Here is a 16,710-nt window from a genome sequence, read left to right on the forward strand (position 1 = left end):
TGGTGGTGTTAAGAGAGCACACAACGTAATCACCAAATAAAGATTTTATTTTGAAGTTAATTATTGATATCACTCCTAAGATTTGATTGTAGGGCTCTTGTCCATGTATACAAATGAGTCAAATATGTGGATGAAGCCATAAATCTACTGTAAAAGTACATAACAACAACAAAAACAACAACAAAAAGAATCACATAACTCCTGATGGAAATTAAAGGGAACAAAAAAATATTTCTATGACTTCATTATTTTATCTAGTTTTCTTGGAATAATGTGACTATTTGGTCAACGTAGTCAATGGTAGTCTGAAGTCCTGGGATTTTGTAGAAACCAATATTTAGTAACTCCAGAGACCATTATTAAATTATTAAACATATATTCAAAAAACAAAATTTTTTAATGTTCTATTACATAACATTTCAGGAATTTAAGATTTTTCTTTCTTAGCTTGGGTTTCTTTGGTTGGCTTACACATGTTCTCATCAACACCAGACTTCTGAGAAATTGACTTATATTTCCTAATTTAATAGTTCTTCATACGAAGACTCAACTTTAGTATGTGATGAGAATTTATTCTTGTGACTGTCGGGCAGGAAAAGCACACTCTAGAAGAAACAAAGTAAGTTTTTTTCTTCAGATTTTATTTCATTCATGCCAGTAAGTTTATAGTATATATAAACCTTAGCTATTCTGAAATAATAACACACATAATAACATAATAAACAGTTTTTAATATTATATTCATTCATTTTCATTTTGCTACCTCGAATAAAAGTTTAGATAGATCATTTAATTTATTTAAATGAAGATGTGAATCTATGGTAGTGGTGACTCATGGAATTGTATTAAACTATTTTTAAATATATTGTAAGGGAAAATAAATTTTAAATGGCTGAAAAAGAAAATAAGAGAAGACATTTTTTGAATATAGTCACATGACAAAATGCTCTTCTTGCCAAAAACAAAGAAAGTCACACCAAGTTCTAGTCAACTGAGTCCAGGAAGAAAATTCATACCACAGAGATGAGCAAGTCTATGTCTCAGATTTCTGCATTTTGAAACGAGAAGTGACTCGTTCATTTCCCACATTTGGCTGCCTTCACAGTCAGCAAATTTCCCATTGCATTATACTTCCTTCATCTTTTTTCATCTCTGTTAAAGTATTGCCTATCATGAGTATATCATGGCCTGGAACAGATTGTCCCTTCTGATACTCTTTTTTTTTTTTTTTTTTTTTTTTTTTCCTTCTGATACTCTTGCTAACATAGTTCAACAGAAATCAGAAACTGAGATACATTGGGTAAGGCTCAGGGAGTTTGGGAGGTTGGTGGGGACACTCACCCCAGAAAAACCAGATTGAAGCTGTTTCCACCACATCCCAGCAGTGAGAGCAGAGAGGAAGAACTCCAGCAGAGTGGAAATCAGCATCAAAGACAAAGTTCCCTGAAAAGCAGCAAACATCAAATCAGCAGTGCCTTTTCAATCATCAGAAAATAGTCAAAACACCATCAGGAGAACATGACTATTTCTGAGACTTAGTGCTTGGCCTCAATTCAATCCCTTTGCTCATTTATCACCTTGGCAAGAAAATCAAAGAACTCACTTAAACACCTTTTCTTCCTTCTTCCTTCCTTCTTTCCTTCCTCCCTCCCTCCTTCCCTCCCTTCCTTCCTTCCTCCCTCTTTTTTCTTTCTTTCTCTTTCTTCATTTCTATTTTTCTTTCTTTCTTTCTTCTTTCTTCTTCTTTCTTCTTTCTTTCTTTCTTTCTTTCTCTTTCTTTTCTTTCTTTCTTTCTTTCTTTCTTTCTTTCTTTCTTTCTTTCTTTCTTTCTTTCTTTCTTCTTTCTTTCCTTTTTTTCTCTTTTCTTTCCTTTTCTTTTATACCAGTTTTTTTTTTTTAATTAAAACCATTGTGATTTACAAAGTACTTGATAGTTGAGTTTCAGGCTTCTTTTTTTTTTTTTTTTTTTGGTTTTTGGGCCACACCCGTTTGACGCTCAGGGGTTACTCCTGGCTATGTGCTCAGATATCGTCCCTGGCTTGGGGGACCATATGGGACACCGGGGGATCGAACCGCGGTCCGTTCCTTGATAGTTGAGTTTCAGACACAGAATTAATCAGGGTCAATCCCACCACGGGTGTCCATCTCCCTCCACCAATGTTCCTCAGGTGGATCCCATACCATCACTCTTGTCCTCCAGTCTGCCAATATAATAGACCAGTTTTAAGTTTAGATGGTTAAAGTTTGGGTCTCTTGATTCCATTGTTGTTGCCTTTGGCTTGGCAAAAAAAAAGTTCTGTCCTTTTTTTAACACTACCAACACATGTGAGACTACTTGGCCCCAGGCCCCCAACCTTTCATGTTTGTATTTATCCTCTTTCACTAAGTTTCTTTCCTTCTTCTCACTATATTTTTGGGCCAAAGGTGTTTAAAACAACTCCCATTTAGACCATAGCATTTTTTTGTTTATTAATATCTTTATTTAAGCACCATAGTTACAAACATGTTTATAGCTGAGTTTCAGTCATAAAAAATGTGCACACCTCCTTCACCAGTGCAACCTTCCCACTTGTTTTTGGGTTTTGGGTCATATCCAGTGATGCTCAAGGATTACTCCTGGCTCCACATACAGGAATTATTCTTGATGGTGCTGGGGGACTCTATGGTATGCTGGGGATCCTGTCACATACATGTAAGGCAAATTCTCTACCAGTTGTCTTATTATTCCAACCTCACTTACACACTTGTTTGTGACGTAATTTGTCACTCAGTAAGGAAGCAGAGCTGTGTGAGAAAACCTGGGATGGAGAAGCCACAGCTCCAGCCTAGCCTTAACTGGATCATTTATTTGGTAGTAAAGTGAACTAGTTTAGAACAATCCTGGCTTCTTAAGCTTCTGCTTCCTCATTTATAAAATGTGCATGATTTTTCTTCTCAGAGATTTATGAGGATAGGTGGATTATTCCCTGTGAACTTTAAAAAAAACAAACCAATTTTAACTCCCTTCTGTATAATCTGAACTTCCTCCCCCGCTCTCAGTTTTCTTGATGGCAGTAAGAAGTATACAGAATAATTGAATCTGTAAATGAGGGTATTTGCTAACATTCTAAATCACCTAAAAAAATTACCAATAGATTTCCCCATTTTACCATTTTAACTGTTCCTGCAGAACTGGCCATCTGATAAGACAGAAGATAAAATATGATTGCATGTACTTCTAGTTAATTTACATATAGTTAAAGAGGAAATAAAGCTTCCATATTACCTAGAAATTGTTTCATCAGGCAAGTTCAATAGAACACCTTTGATTGATGGTGTAAAATTGTCCCATGAACAATTATTTTGTCCACCACACAAATCTCTCCAGAACATCTCTGAAGAATTTTTCCCAAGGTGGACTTGATCCTGTCATGTGTTGACTCATCCAATGAACACAATATCTGTTACACTCCCTTGTACTATTTCTCATTATAGCATCATTGATCTGTGATCCACTCCATTTGGAGCAATACTCACATGTAAACTTTACCAGCTCTACGTTTTTTCCTGGCCATGCACCAAACAAGCTCTTTTGATTTAATGCACTTTTAGGAGAGTAGGGTAGGTAATAACTATTCTGTACATATTTATCCTTATGGGTGATTTATTTTTTGATTGTAGTCTATCTCTGTACTATAAGATCATTCTTAGTGTTTCTCAGGGACCGTGTGCAGTACCAGGGATCAAACTAGAAATGTAAGGCAAGTGCCTTAACTCCTGTAATATATCCCTAACTTCCATGTGGTTCTTTCCCCCCCTTACTGTATTACTGACAATATAAGATTTTAAGTGTAAAAAATATTATTATTCTATTTTTATTATTAGCTAAACTTCATTATTTCAATTTCTCCAATTATGGCAATCATTATTATACATCCTTCTGTATTCTTTGTCTGTTAATTTAATAAATCCCTCATATGTATGTTATAGCAAAAATGATAGTGATATTTACATCTTGTCTGTTCAAGGAGAAACCCCTTTTTGTAACCCTTATATTTCTTGCTCTCCATTAATCAGTACTTTACCCAATATCTAAGACCAAGTGAAGCCCCAATCCTATATTGCACCACGTTTTCTTGTTAACATGTCATGATCTCTTTCTGCCATCTTGGACATTTTAATTCCCAATTTCATATGTGAAGTTTTTTTCCTTCCTGACGAAACTCCTCTAAGAATGAAATTTGACTAAAAAGAAATTTAACCATGGGGCCGGAGAGATAGCATGGAGGGAGGGCATCTGCCTTTCATGCAGAAGATCGGTAGTTCGGATTCCGGCAGCCCATATGGTCCCCTGAGACTGCCAGGAGTGATTTCTGAGCATAGAGTCAGGAGTAACCCCTGAGTGCTGCCGGGTGTGAAACCAAAAACCAAAAACCAAAACAAACAAACAAACAAACAAAACAAAACCCTTAACCAAAAGTTCTAGTTTTTTGTTTGTTTTTGTTTTTATTTTTGTTTTTGGTTTGGAATGGGGCCACTTCTGGCAGTGTTCAGGGGTTACTCCTAACTCTATGCTCAGAAATCACTCCTGACAGGCTTGGAGGACTTTCATAGGAATTTTGGGAATTTAATTTAGGTCAGATGCATGCAAGGTATACACCCTACTCTACCCCTGTGCTATTGCACCCCCCCCAAATTTAGCTTTTATCATTAGTCTCCATGATATTCATTGTTCAATTTCACGCATGCCCTGGAACCTGGACAGGAACCTTGATAGGAGCTGGAATCTACTGTGATCTCTTTGCCTACTTAGATTATCTCAGTAATCCCAAATCCTTGTCATAATCCCAGTTTTACCTCAGATACTCAAAGCAGAAAACATTAAATTTTCAAAGACATGCAGCTCATGACATGAAGCTCATCACATAGAGTGATGAGTGCAGTTGGAGAGATGACTACACTGAAAACTATCATAACAATGTGAATGAATGAGGGACGTAGAAAGCCTGTCTCGAGTACAGGTGTGGGGGTGGGGAGGAGGAAGATCTGGGAAATTGGTGGTGGGAATGTTGCACTGGTGAAGGGGGGTGTTCTTTACATGATTGTAATCATACAACTATAATCATATTTGTAATCACGGTGTTTAAATAAAGATAATTATAAAAAAAAGTTTTCAAAGACGTGATAATGAGAATTTAAGTCTTAAAACATTCCATCTTAAAATACTCACAGCCAGAATAATAGTGGTCATGGAGCAGTAAGCGTCACTATCTTGGCGATAATAATAGGATTCTGTTGTTGTTTTATCCTTTTCATTCAAGTGGCATCTCCAGGAAACTGTACCCAAAGCAGCCAGTTTGATGGAGAGGATAACGAAACCCACGATAGCAGATAAACAGCTCAGAATATTAAAAGCCAGGCTACATTGAATCTGAAAGAGAAATACTGAGTAAGAATATCTAAAAATGAAAAGCAAGTGTTTTGTAGACATTTCTTAGAACTCTGCAAATTTTCTTTTCTTTTTGTGTACCTCAAATATTCTAGAATTGTGAAATTATAGTTGAGTCTCTCTGGTGCCTTATAACCATCTAAAAGATATGCAGTGAATGAAGGTAGACAAATAGTACAAAGGTACAAACCATAGAAGGTACTCAGTGAGTGAATACATGAAATAGTCCCTCTAGACAAAATCAGGGTGTTAGAAATTATTGCTTTCCTAAATTCTTTGCTCTGAATAGATAGCAGGGCTCTGTCAAATCAGACCTGCAAACTTCAAGAGAGTGTATCCAAATATTGATGCGATCTCTTTCTCACTCATGTCACTCAGAAATCCATACAGAGGAGCAGGTCAAGCAAGTCACACATCCTTGTGCATGGTCTCTCTTAAGAGCCCATGTGTACACAGGTTCATGGTCACACCCATATGCACACACACGAGTATGGAGTCAAGGCTCTCAGGTTCAAGTATACTCTAGAATCTGAACTGGCTTATTGGAGTTGAATGAAATTCATGGGTCATGAAGATTAGCTGTAGGTAGAATTCTATATTAGCTGTAGTTAAAGTTCTATGCCCAAGTATGGGTACAATGTATGAATGTCTGTGAGTGATGTAAAAAGAGGTGTTGATGGGATGTCAGAAAAATAATAAAGCTAATTTGTAGCAGGTACAGTAGGTTTATCCTCTAGTTTCTCTGTATTCCTGACTACTCAGTTCTTCAGTCTTCTTTCCTACTCTGAGTTTCATGTCTACATTGATGAAGAGATAATTTATAAATCAAATGATCTTAGAGATAGTTTCTCTCTTCCTCCATCTTTCAGAAGGGGAATCTGATCTAAGATTACACTGCTACTGTCTGGGCCAATTCAGGAGCCAAAATGAGACTGTTACCTAATCCCATTCAGACTTTCTTTTCATTTGTTGGCTCAGTAGTGGGAATTTGGGGTCACAGTAGAGGATAGATAGCACATACTGTTTCTTAGCTCCTCCAAATTGTTCTGACTGCTTTGGTAGACTCTTAAAGCCAAGCTTTACCCATTGACATTCTGTGTGTTCTTATATCTGCCCCCTGCCCTGTATTCAACTACTTGGGAAATGTAGGATTGAGTAACTCTTTAGTGAACAGTTACAGATTACGTTAATCTCAGTCAGCCAGTGTTTTCTCCCTGTCAAAATGCAGGGTTTCACCAGAAAGTGTTAAAGACTAAAATTGTTTTCTTAAACAGTATTTATAACTATTACAATTTTAGGAGTCAAGAGATCCACTATATAAGAGAAAAAATAGAATTACCATGAGAATGACAGTTTAATAGGATTTCTTAAGCTTTAATGAATGTGCTTAAATTGTGAATTCACAGGAATAAATATCTTTATAAACCTGCGTTTCCTTCATCATTGACAATCTAAATATGAAGTCTTATTATTATCCAAAGGGAGTCCTAGAAGGTAGACTTTTTCTCAAATTGACTCCTAAGCTTTGGGCATAGGGAAAAATGAAATATCCTGAATGAAGGTTCTGATTCAAGTGATGAAGGAATGTACATTGGACAGAAATAATTTCTAACCCTTCTAAGGACATACATTATGACTTAGTTTTCAGCTCTGCACAGTTAATGACCTTGAGAAGTTCTCCCTAAATTCCTCCTCTAAATACACATAGTTCTTATACTCACCAGAATCTTTGTTGTTTTTCGTTCTGCAATGATGCATAGAGATCCAGAGGTGATAAACTATCGAGAAAGAGTGGAAAATGGTTAGATAAGTTTCTATGTAGATATGAAGCTACAATGTTTTCAAGGCATTGATGGAAAACTCCCATGGGTAAAGCAGTCAGGAAAGAACCAATAAGTATTCATGCAAGACACAATTAAATACATGATAAGTATTTTAGCTTCAAGACTATTTTAAAAAATCCAGCTTCAACATAGCTCAAGATGAGGTGAAGAGTAAGACCATCTTCCCAAGAAGAAATTACTTGTGCCAGCTTAGAAATAAGTTGAAAGGGCCCGGAGAGATAGCACAGCGGCGTTTGCCTTGCAAGCAGCCGATCCAGGACCAAAGGTGGTTGGTTCGAATCCCGGTGTCCCATATGGTCCCCGTGCCTGCCAGGAGCTATTTCTGAGCAGACAGCCAGGAGTAACCCCTGAGCAACGCAAGGTGTGGCCCAAAAACCAAAAAAAAAAAAAAAAAAGAAAGAAATAAGTTGAAAGACAAATTCTACTCTCCCAAATGAATTCAGTGTTTTCCTGACCCTCACACATAGGAGGACACATTCTATTATTGGCTCCTTGGTCCTGACGGAGGGAGAAGTAATGATCACTCAAGGTGTAGTGAAACACCTCAACTTTCTTAGTTTCCTTCCACTTCCACCCCATCTCAGCTATCTAAGCTTCTCTACTCACACACAAAGCGCCTAAGAAAGGGTGTGCAGTCTTCAACAGGAGGTAAATCGTATCAGAAAAATCTGAAGAGTACGGAGCAGACACAAAAAGGATTCCCAGGCTCAACACCATCACTCCACACATGATCTGGATAATCTGTTGTAAAAAGAGAAATGGAGAATCCATGGACATTTGTGGTAAGACAGGACTTCATCTCTCTCATGCAACTCACACAGGATCATTTTCTACTGAATCTTAGAGAGGATCCTACTATAAAAGCTCTGAAGTGCAACGTCTGAAAAAGATGCTTTGGAGAAGAAAGTCATTGTATCACTTAGTATGATGGTCTTGGCGCATCTGGACAAGTGCTTAGATAGCATTTAGGTATTTCTGCTTTCATGGCCTGTGTGTGCTCATTTATGACCTTCGATCATCATGACCAAGGATGTTGTTCTAAATGCATTTCTACTAATTATCATTACAGGTTAATACTCATTATCACTGTTACAAATAATAATATGCAGCCTTTTGTAAGTCACAATTATAAATAAAGTGTTCTTTTAAGGTGTGAGGAAGCTTAGGACACACTAAGTAATATTTAGACCCAGGCTTGCTTCTGACTCTGCACTTTTGGAGTTGCTAAGAAACACCAAAACATCCAGGACCAAACTAGTTCAGTCACATGCATGGCAAATTTGTTAACATCAGTACTATCTCTTTAGCCCCTAAACTATTTTCTTCAATGTAGAGAAGTTGTTGATAATAATTGTTGCTTAAGCCTGTGCAAAAACACATAGACAACAAAAACTTAATTGTCGCTCATATTTGGAATTGGGAGAAAAATATTTTTAACACTGTCTCAAGAAGAAATGATCTGGGGATAGTTCTGGTGGTTCTCTAAGTGGCTTCCATTGGTCTATGCTTCAACCTGGAGGGCCTCTGACAAAACAGTCTCCACAGTCACAATGATTGACTTATCCCCAAATATATAATCTCTCCCTTAATCCTCCCATGCCAATGCAACATACTTTGAAGATCTTACCCCAATAGTTTTGATTTCTGATTTTAGACACCCCCACAGATTGTTCCGATTCTGGTTGGTAGGCATGGGTTTCTCTGTTTGGGGAACATTGATGCCATTTGGTGAGATAATAACAATGTTCTGGTGGGTCATAGGTTGTGATAGCATGATGAGGTTATCAACACTGAAAGAGAAATAAATTCAAGTTTTATAACAGAGAGCTCCCAAGTTTGACTCTCCAGACTTTAGGGAAGGAAACTGATTGCACAAAACCCTAAATGCTGACTTTATGATAATTTTCCTACAATTTTATGAGTAGTTCATTCATTATAGAAACAATTTCACAGGGAGGCAAGAACACCATGTTCAGAAGAAAGTGACCTAAAAATTTTGCAGTCCATCAACATCACAATTTTCCTTTGTGTTTCCTACAGAAATTAAAGTGCAACATAATTTTATGAAGTTTACCCTCAAAGTTGTCTCCCAATCATAATCTATTGATCATAAGTAGGCTCACCAAACTTTTTATGATCATTTTTATACTCTTTAGATCACATATTCACTTTCTTTTTAGGTCTAATGGTAATATATATTAGAATCAATCCTAGGTATATTCTTATAATATTTATTAGACAATATCCTTACTAGTGCTTTTAATCCTTATAAAAAAAACCTGGGTAATTAGCTATTGAATAAAACCATGTCAAATGAAAACTTAGAATGAAATAAATTAAATATGTATAATGAACTATACATTTTCTTTCAATACGTGGAATAGTATTAAACAAACATCTATAGGCATAGTTATTGTTAATTCAATTGGTAAGCTATAGAGCCCAGACTGAATCCCAACTTCCCTCAGCACCATTCCTAGATGGTACTTTGGACTCTGTGCACCATCCACTAGATTTTATTACCTCTCCCTTCTCTCTGGCCAAAGTATCCTGTGCCAGATTTTTATCTGGAGAAACAGCAGCATGCAGGGGTATGAGAATAGAACTTGGCATTGTACACCCTGGGCCTAAGACCTGCACCCTACACTCTCAACCTTTGGAACCAGGTTGCCCTTGGAATTAGTGGTGTGACTCTCTTTTCAATTGCACCACTTTCATCCCAGAAATGTCCCAATGTGAACACTGGAGAAACACTGAGGAAGTAGGAATTGTGCTCCTTGAACGGCAGAATACATTCTATAACTGAAACTCAATCATAAACAATTTTGTATTCATGGTGCTTAAAGAAAGTAATTATAAAAAAGAAAAAGAAAAGAACTGTGCCCTTATTAACATGCCCTGATCAAATGAGGGACTCACTAAGGCCACAGTATTAGATAAAAGTAAGACACAGTTCACGACCGGATGGTCTTTCCCTTTGCTCACTGTATTCATAAAATAGCTTAAATTTAGGGTCCCTTAAATTCTCTCAAGGATATGAACATCAAGTATCCCCTCTAATGAAAATTGTAGTCATGGGAATTGAAAAAAATGTCTGAGCAGCTCCTACCTGTGGCCTCAGATCAGCACGTTGTTGATTCCAGTGGAATTCTGATTTCCAGGAGATTTTATTTCTGGATTCTTTTACACAGGCTTGCTAGAATTTCTTGTTTTCATCTTCTGAACGCCACTAACTTTGCCTCAGAGTGAGGTTTAGAGCTAAACAGGATGTGATCCTTTCACATTTTGATTACAGGCAGTATAGGCACTTCCTTTTTCTAAACTTTTTGCATCTTTAGAAAAATCAACCCACCAAAAGCCTACTTATAATTGAGTTTTGCCTATGAATTGTCATACTTACTAGCTTGTTATTAGACAAATTCATGTTCTGCTTCTTTGCTGTCCAATATGTTAAGTAAGAAACAATATCCACACTGGATATTTATTATTACAGAAAATATTTATGAAATGTTTTTGAAAGGCCTGTGTTGCTTCCAAGGAAAATTGAATATACAATTACTAGGCGTACTATTGACGATAGTAGTTGTTTGATAAGCAAAACTTAGTAAGACACATTCACTATATAATAATAATTAGTGTTATTATAAAAACAATCTTGAGCTATTTTCAAAAAAAATGTCAATAACAGATAATTGCAATTCCAGAATATGGAACATCATTTTATATGGCTTCTATATGATTTTAGATTTTTAAGTTTTCAGACTCTGAGAAGGCTTTACCAGCCTTTTCAAAGCCATTTCAGAGTCTTCTTCCTTCTTTTGTTCGTTTCTTTGATTTAATTTTATTTTATTGAAACCATTATGATCTACAAAGTCCTTCCTATTTGAATTTCAGATATATAGTGCATCAGGGTCATTTCCACCAACAGTTTCGACCTCTCTCCACCAATGATACCAGAGTGCATCCTGTACCACCACCTATTGCCCCCTGGCCTGCCAGTATAACAGGCCCATTTTAAGTTTTAAGTTTAGATCGTTAAACTTTAAGTCTCTTAATTCTATTGTTGATTTTGGCTTGGATATTTACCATTTATACTCGAATATAGGCAGATTCAGGTATAAGCCAACTTCCCTAATTTTACCCTAAGAACTGGGAAAGTTTAGTGACTTGAGTATAAGCCAAGGTGGAAAATGCAGCAGCCACTGGTAAATTTCAAAAATAAAAACATATACCCAAAACAATTACAATAATTAAAAAATCAGTAAATAAATAAGTAAATAAATAAATACATGTTACATTTATGATACATGATTGTTTGATATGCTATATACTATTAACATACTGCATTAACCCATGATATTCAATGGCAACCTTAATAAAGTGAATAAACCATTTTAAGACAGTAAAGCATTGTAAATAAATGGTTAAAAATTCTGAATCCTTAGACTCCAAAATCCCTGATTATAAGGATTCAGGATTTATAAACACTTATTTACATGATTTTACTGCCTTAAATGGGGTTTTCACCTAATTAAATGTGCCATTGAATATTGTGGGTTAAATAGTTCAGTGGCATCCAGTTCAGTTCATCTGCTTACCTCTTCACTCAGCCAATTTGTGGACTGAGCTGAAGCACCGCCCCTCCAGAAGATGACAGAAGACGACTGACTAGAGACTATATGCATTTGATCAAATAACCTGTAGACCCGAGTATAAGCCAAGTTCATGTTTTTCGGCACAAATTTTGTGCCAGAAAAACTCGACTTATACTCGAGTATATACATTAGTTCAGTTCTTATTTTTCTCCACCAGTGTTTCTGAGATTTCTTGGCCCCTCGCCCCATCCTTTCTTTTTTTTACTTTCTTCTTAATTTTATAGAAAAATGCAGAAATATGTGGTAAAACAAAGTTATCAGTGTGTCAAGTTTCTATGAAAAAAGGCAGGAGCCCCTATTTAAAAGATAAGAAATTAAAAAAGACATAATAAAAAATGAACAAAAGAGAAAAAAAAAGAATTTGTATGCAGCAGTTGGTTTCTTTTAATTAGTTTTTTGTTTGTTTTGCATAGGCATAGTAAAAGTTGGGGAAAATAGAAAGGAAAAATCTTTGGCTCAAAAATCAGGGAGATCCTAACCCTAAAGCATCCTGTCGTAAGACCAATAAGAGGTTTTAGGCATATTAAGTTGTCTAAATCTTTCTTTGTGGTCCCAGTAAAAGTTCTTCTCAATCACAGTTGTTGCAGTCAGGTTTCTGTGTAGTTAGAGATGCGGGTTTTTGCACAGACCCTATGTCTGTGTTCAGCCTACAACAGAAAGCAAAGTTGAATAAAAATGGACTCCTTTAAAGAAGTGTTGACAAGGTGTTTAAATAAAATATTAAAAAAAATTATCAACAAAAAAATGCAACTTCAAAAATCTAAAAAAAAGTGTTGACATGGAAACTCAATCAAGAACAAATTGAAATTGTGAAAAAAAAAATCCAAAAACCCCAACTGTATTATGAACTATTTTGTAACCATAGTGTTTACAGAGAGAAAATTCTAAAAAAAAAAGAAAGAAGTGTTGAATTAAATGGGACAAAGGCAGGAAAAGTTCTATACATTTGACAAACTCCTACATGGTATACTTCTTAAAATCAAGCTCATTTTTTAATGGACTTGGCACGAGTACCAGAACCTGAGCCACTCAGAGCAGTTAAATAGAAATATTCACAGGTTTGCTTCCTCAGAGCTTGCTAGAAGGATCTCAGGAGTAGGGCCTGAATATCAGTGTGTAAGCTCAGGCGACTGAGTTCCTACACTTAAGTTCATGCATTCATTCTACTCAAGAAAGAGGTAGAGAAAAACATTTAAAAGTTTGTCTTAGGCCTCAGAACTAAAAAGCAATTAAATGCATTAAATGGAATCTCCCTTGTTTTAATTTTTAGAGATGAGTTAGGAGAGAAATGGACTTGCAGAAAACTGAAAAAATGACAGTAGGACCTTTATTCCTCTTTCTCCTGAGGCCTTCATGTCATTCACATTTCCTCTAGTGCCTTCAGGCATTTTCTCATTATATTCTGCACTATTATCATGTGCTTAAATAGTAGGCTATAATGCTTTTCCTGGATTTTGACAAAGAAGGATACCAATTCCTTAGAGAAAATCACAATTTTTCTTTCAATGGAATTTTCTAAGAAAAAATTTTTAACAAAATTTTTTAATTTCTATCAGCCCAAGCAAAAAAAGTCTCATTTATTTTCCTTTTTGCACTATTATACTTTATTTAATAAGTCATGATTGTATAAGACAATGTCTTGGAACCTGAGCGATAGCACAGCAATAGGGTGTTTGCCTTGCACGCAGCTCCCCAGGATGAACCTCGGCTCGATTCTCCCAGCGTCCCATATGGTCCATTGCTCAAGCCAGGAGCGATTTCTGAGTGCTTAGCCAGGAGTAACCCCTAAGTGTAACTGGGTGTGACCCAAAAACAAAAACAAAAAACAAACCAAAAAATGCCTGCTACATTCTTACTGCACAGTCCTGCAGTTATAGCCCCAAAGTAATCTGTCTTATCTACTCTATCTTCTCTCTTCCCATCCAATTTTCCAAAACCAACATCCCTCTCTGGGTTACCATCTTTGTTCTTCCTCCTTTTATTTTATTTTATTTGAGGATTCAGTGACATTTGAATAAAAATTGCTATTTCTTCTATTTAGAGTCATTGTCCTTTGACCACTGAATTGACAACTGAATTCTCAGTTGCTGCTAGTCTTAACTCTGCCAACCCTACTAGGATAGACTCTAAAACAATGCATAAATGGCATTTTATTTTGGATAATACTTTGTTATGAAAGGGCTCTGTCCTGAATATTACAGAATGTTTGGCAGGAAATCTTGTCTCTCTCTCTTTGTGGAGTGTAGTAACAAACCACGTAAAGACGTGACAAGCATAAATGTCACCAGATGTTGCCAAATGCCTCGTGAAGGAAGAGGAACAAAGTCTTCTCAGTTGCATGCCGAGAAATATGATCAAGTAACAAAAGGATTTCAGGTGACTCTTGTGTAAAGCTAAAAGTGGAAGCAAAAAAATTTTTATATTAACTCAAGCAAATACTTTAATCCCTAGCTCTAAATATTTCATTTAAAAATTATATTATAGCTGTTACTGTTATCATTCCATTGTTATTATTATTTTATTTGGGAACACACCCAGGTGTGCTCATGAATCATTCTTGTTTTACTTGGTGCCAGGTATCAAGCCAGGGTTGACTACAGGTAAGGCAAGTTGCTTAAGCCCTGTACTATCTCTTTGTCTTCTCAAGCCTATTAATTTTTTAACTTAATTGTGGTTTTTATAAAAAGTATATAAAATGTACCACTTTAACCATTTTTAACTACCCGGTTCAGTAGCTTTCCACCTTCTGATAGAACAAGAATTTGTTATAACAAGAAATTAACTTGATGGGGCTGGAGAAATAGCATGGAGGTAGGGCATTTGCCTTGCATGCAGAAGGATGGTGGTTCGAATCCTGGTATCCCATATGGTCCCCAGAGCATGCCCGGAATGATTTCTGAGCATAGAGCCAGGAGTAACCCTGAGCGCTGCCGGGTGTGACTCAGAAAAAAAAAAGAAGACATTATCTAAAGTGACATCAATAATGTGGTAGATTAAAAAGCAGCTGATCCTCATTCCCTACTTAGAGGCATTAAACTAGCAACAATTTACAGTATTTGTCAGACTTCCAGAAATCAATTTGGGCCAGGAAATATGTGGTATTTTGCCTAACCTGGCATAGTATACTATATATATATATATATATATATATATATATTTTACATCAGAATATATTATATAATATTACAATTAATTATACATAATTATTTACATATTATACAGATTTATTGTATATGAGTATATACAATATATTTTATTTTAATTTAATACATAGCTTAACATATAATTTAATATATCTTATATATTGACACTGCTCTGTGGCACATTTCTAGAAAGTTCTCATTTTCTTAAAAAATTAAAACTATAGCTACTAAAGGATAAATACTATTTTCTCAATCTGCCACCCCTGGTAACCACTGTTAACTTCTATTTTGAGGCAGACTAATTTAGATATCTGTCATCTGTAGACCCAGTGAATTTGCCTTTTTTGTGACTGCCAACTTTCACCTAGAACCATGTTCTCGTTTCATTTATATTGTGGCATCAGGCAGGATTTCCTTCTCTATATTTTAAGACCGAATATTATCCTATTGTATGTACAAACCTCATTCAATGGGGACCCATTTGGATTCCCCCTCTTGGTTACTGTGAATAATTCTATAGTCAGAAAGAATATGGAAATATCTATTTAAAATCAGATAATTCATGCATATTTTTTTCTTTCCAGCCTGACTCAGCCACATTCAAGGCAAGCACTTTAATTACTGCACTATGTCTCCAGTCCATCTCATTTTCTGTAGGGTGGGTTTCTGAGAATTTTGTTCTTAGAGTAGATTGACCTTCGGTTTGTTTGTCTGTATGATTTATAAACTTCAGTTGGAATTGAGAGTTTGAAAATATATCCAGCTCTCCCAGTCCCTACAGATTTACTTCTAAAAAAGGAGACACATTCAATCATCAGTACGGTAAGAACTTGGGGATCTCTTCAAACATTTTGCTTATTTAATTGTATGGTATGGAGGAGCACATCGAATGGTGCTTAGGGCTTACTCCTGGCTCTGTGCTTAAAAATCATAGGTTATGGTGCTCAGGGGACTATGTGCTGTGCTGTTATCTAATCAAAGTTAGCTACATTCAAGGCAAGTGCCTTACCCCCTTTACTATCTCGTAGGTCCCTCACATCTTGGATGGGGTAAGTCTATCTGCTCAGAAATTTTGCATCTTAAATTACTATGAATTAGGAAGAAGATTCCGCTGCTGCTTAATGTTCCTAATGTCTCATACTCTTGTATCTTTTGGGTGACCACACCTGGCTATGCTCAGGACTTAGTCCTGACTCTGTGCTTAGGAATCCTAGTAAGATTCAGGCCACTATACAGGGTATTATGGATTGAACCCTGGTTGGCCACATGCTTACCACTTGTATCATCATCACCCTGCCCCTTTCTGACCCCCTCTGGCATCTTTCTTAGATATTACAGAATCTCTAGGTCTGTGATATGATATGTTTCTAATTTTGTTCTCAAGACTCTCATCTTTACAGTTAAACTATTCTATTTCCCTTTTCCAGAAAGTTAGATATAGAAAGCATGTTTCTTTCTTTCAGAGAAACAGTGGAAATGGAATCTTTCTTCTAATGCACAGACTATGCCAGGTTAGGTAAAATGCCGTACATTTCCTGGCCCACTTCAATTTCTGGAAATCTGGCAAATAATGTCAATTGTTGCGAGTTTGGTGTCTCCAAGTAGAAAATGAGAATCAGCTGCTTTCTAATCTACCACCT

General features: G+C 36.2%; 1 protein-coding gene across 1 annotated transcript; it reads right to left on the reverse strand.

Annotated features, from left to right (window-relative positions):
* Nucleotides 1–458: 458 nt before the first annotated feature.
* LOC126018755 (membrane-spanning 4-domains subfamily A member 6A-like) lies at nucleotides 459–9,046 on the reverse strand. The gene is made up of 6 exons (XM_049780851.1): nucleotides 8,900–9,046; nucleotides 7,879–8,013; nucleotides 7,150–7,206; nucleotides 5,210–5,410; nucleotides 1,342–1,443; nucleotides 459–605 (listed from the first exon to the last, which is right to left on the reverse strand). The coding sequence occupies exons 1-6, from the start codon at nucleotides 9,044–9,046 to the stop codon at nucleotides 519–521; spliced, it is 729 nt and encodes a 242-aa protein (XP_049636808.1). The 3' UTR covers nucleotides 459–518.
* Nucleotides 9,047–16,710: the final 7,664 nt, after the last annotated feature.

Source organism: Suncus etruscus, chromosome 9 (assembly GCF_024139225.1).
Source record: "Suncus etruscus isolate mSunEtr1 chromosome 9, mSunEtr1.pri.cur, whole genome shotgun sequence".
NCBI classification, from domain to species: Eukaryota; Metazoa; Chordata; class Mammalia; order Eulipotyphla; family Soricidae; genus Suncus; species Suncus etruscus.

What these genes read in the sequence shown, in the direction of transcription:
- LOC126018755 (XM_049780851.1), bottom strand. Translation starts at nt 9,046, where the DNA reads ATGCTATCACAACCTATGACCCACCAGAACATTGTTATTATCTCACCA. An exon ending in CTTTCTTAGGCGCTTTGTGT is followed by an intron (nt 7,207 to 7,878) that starts GTGAGTAGAGAA and finishes CTTTCTCGATAG; the next exon opens with TTTATCACCTCTGGATCTCT. An exon ending in GAAAAACAACAAAGATTCTG is followed by an intron (nt 5,411 to 7,149) that starts GTGAGTATAAGA and finishes TTTCTCTTTCAG; the next exon opens with ATTCAATGTAGCCTGGCTTT.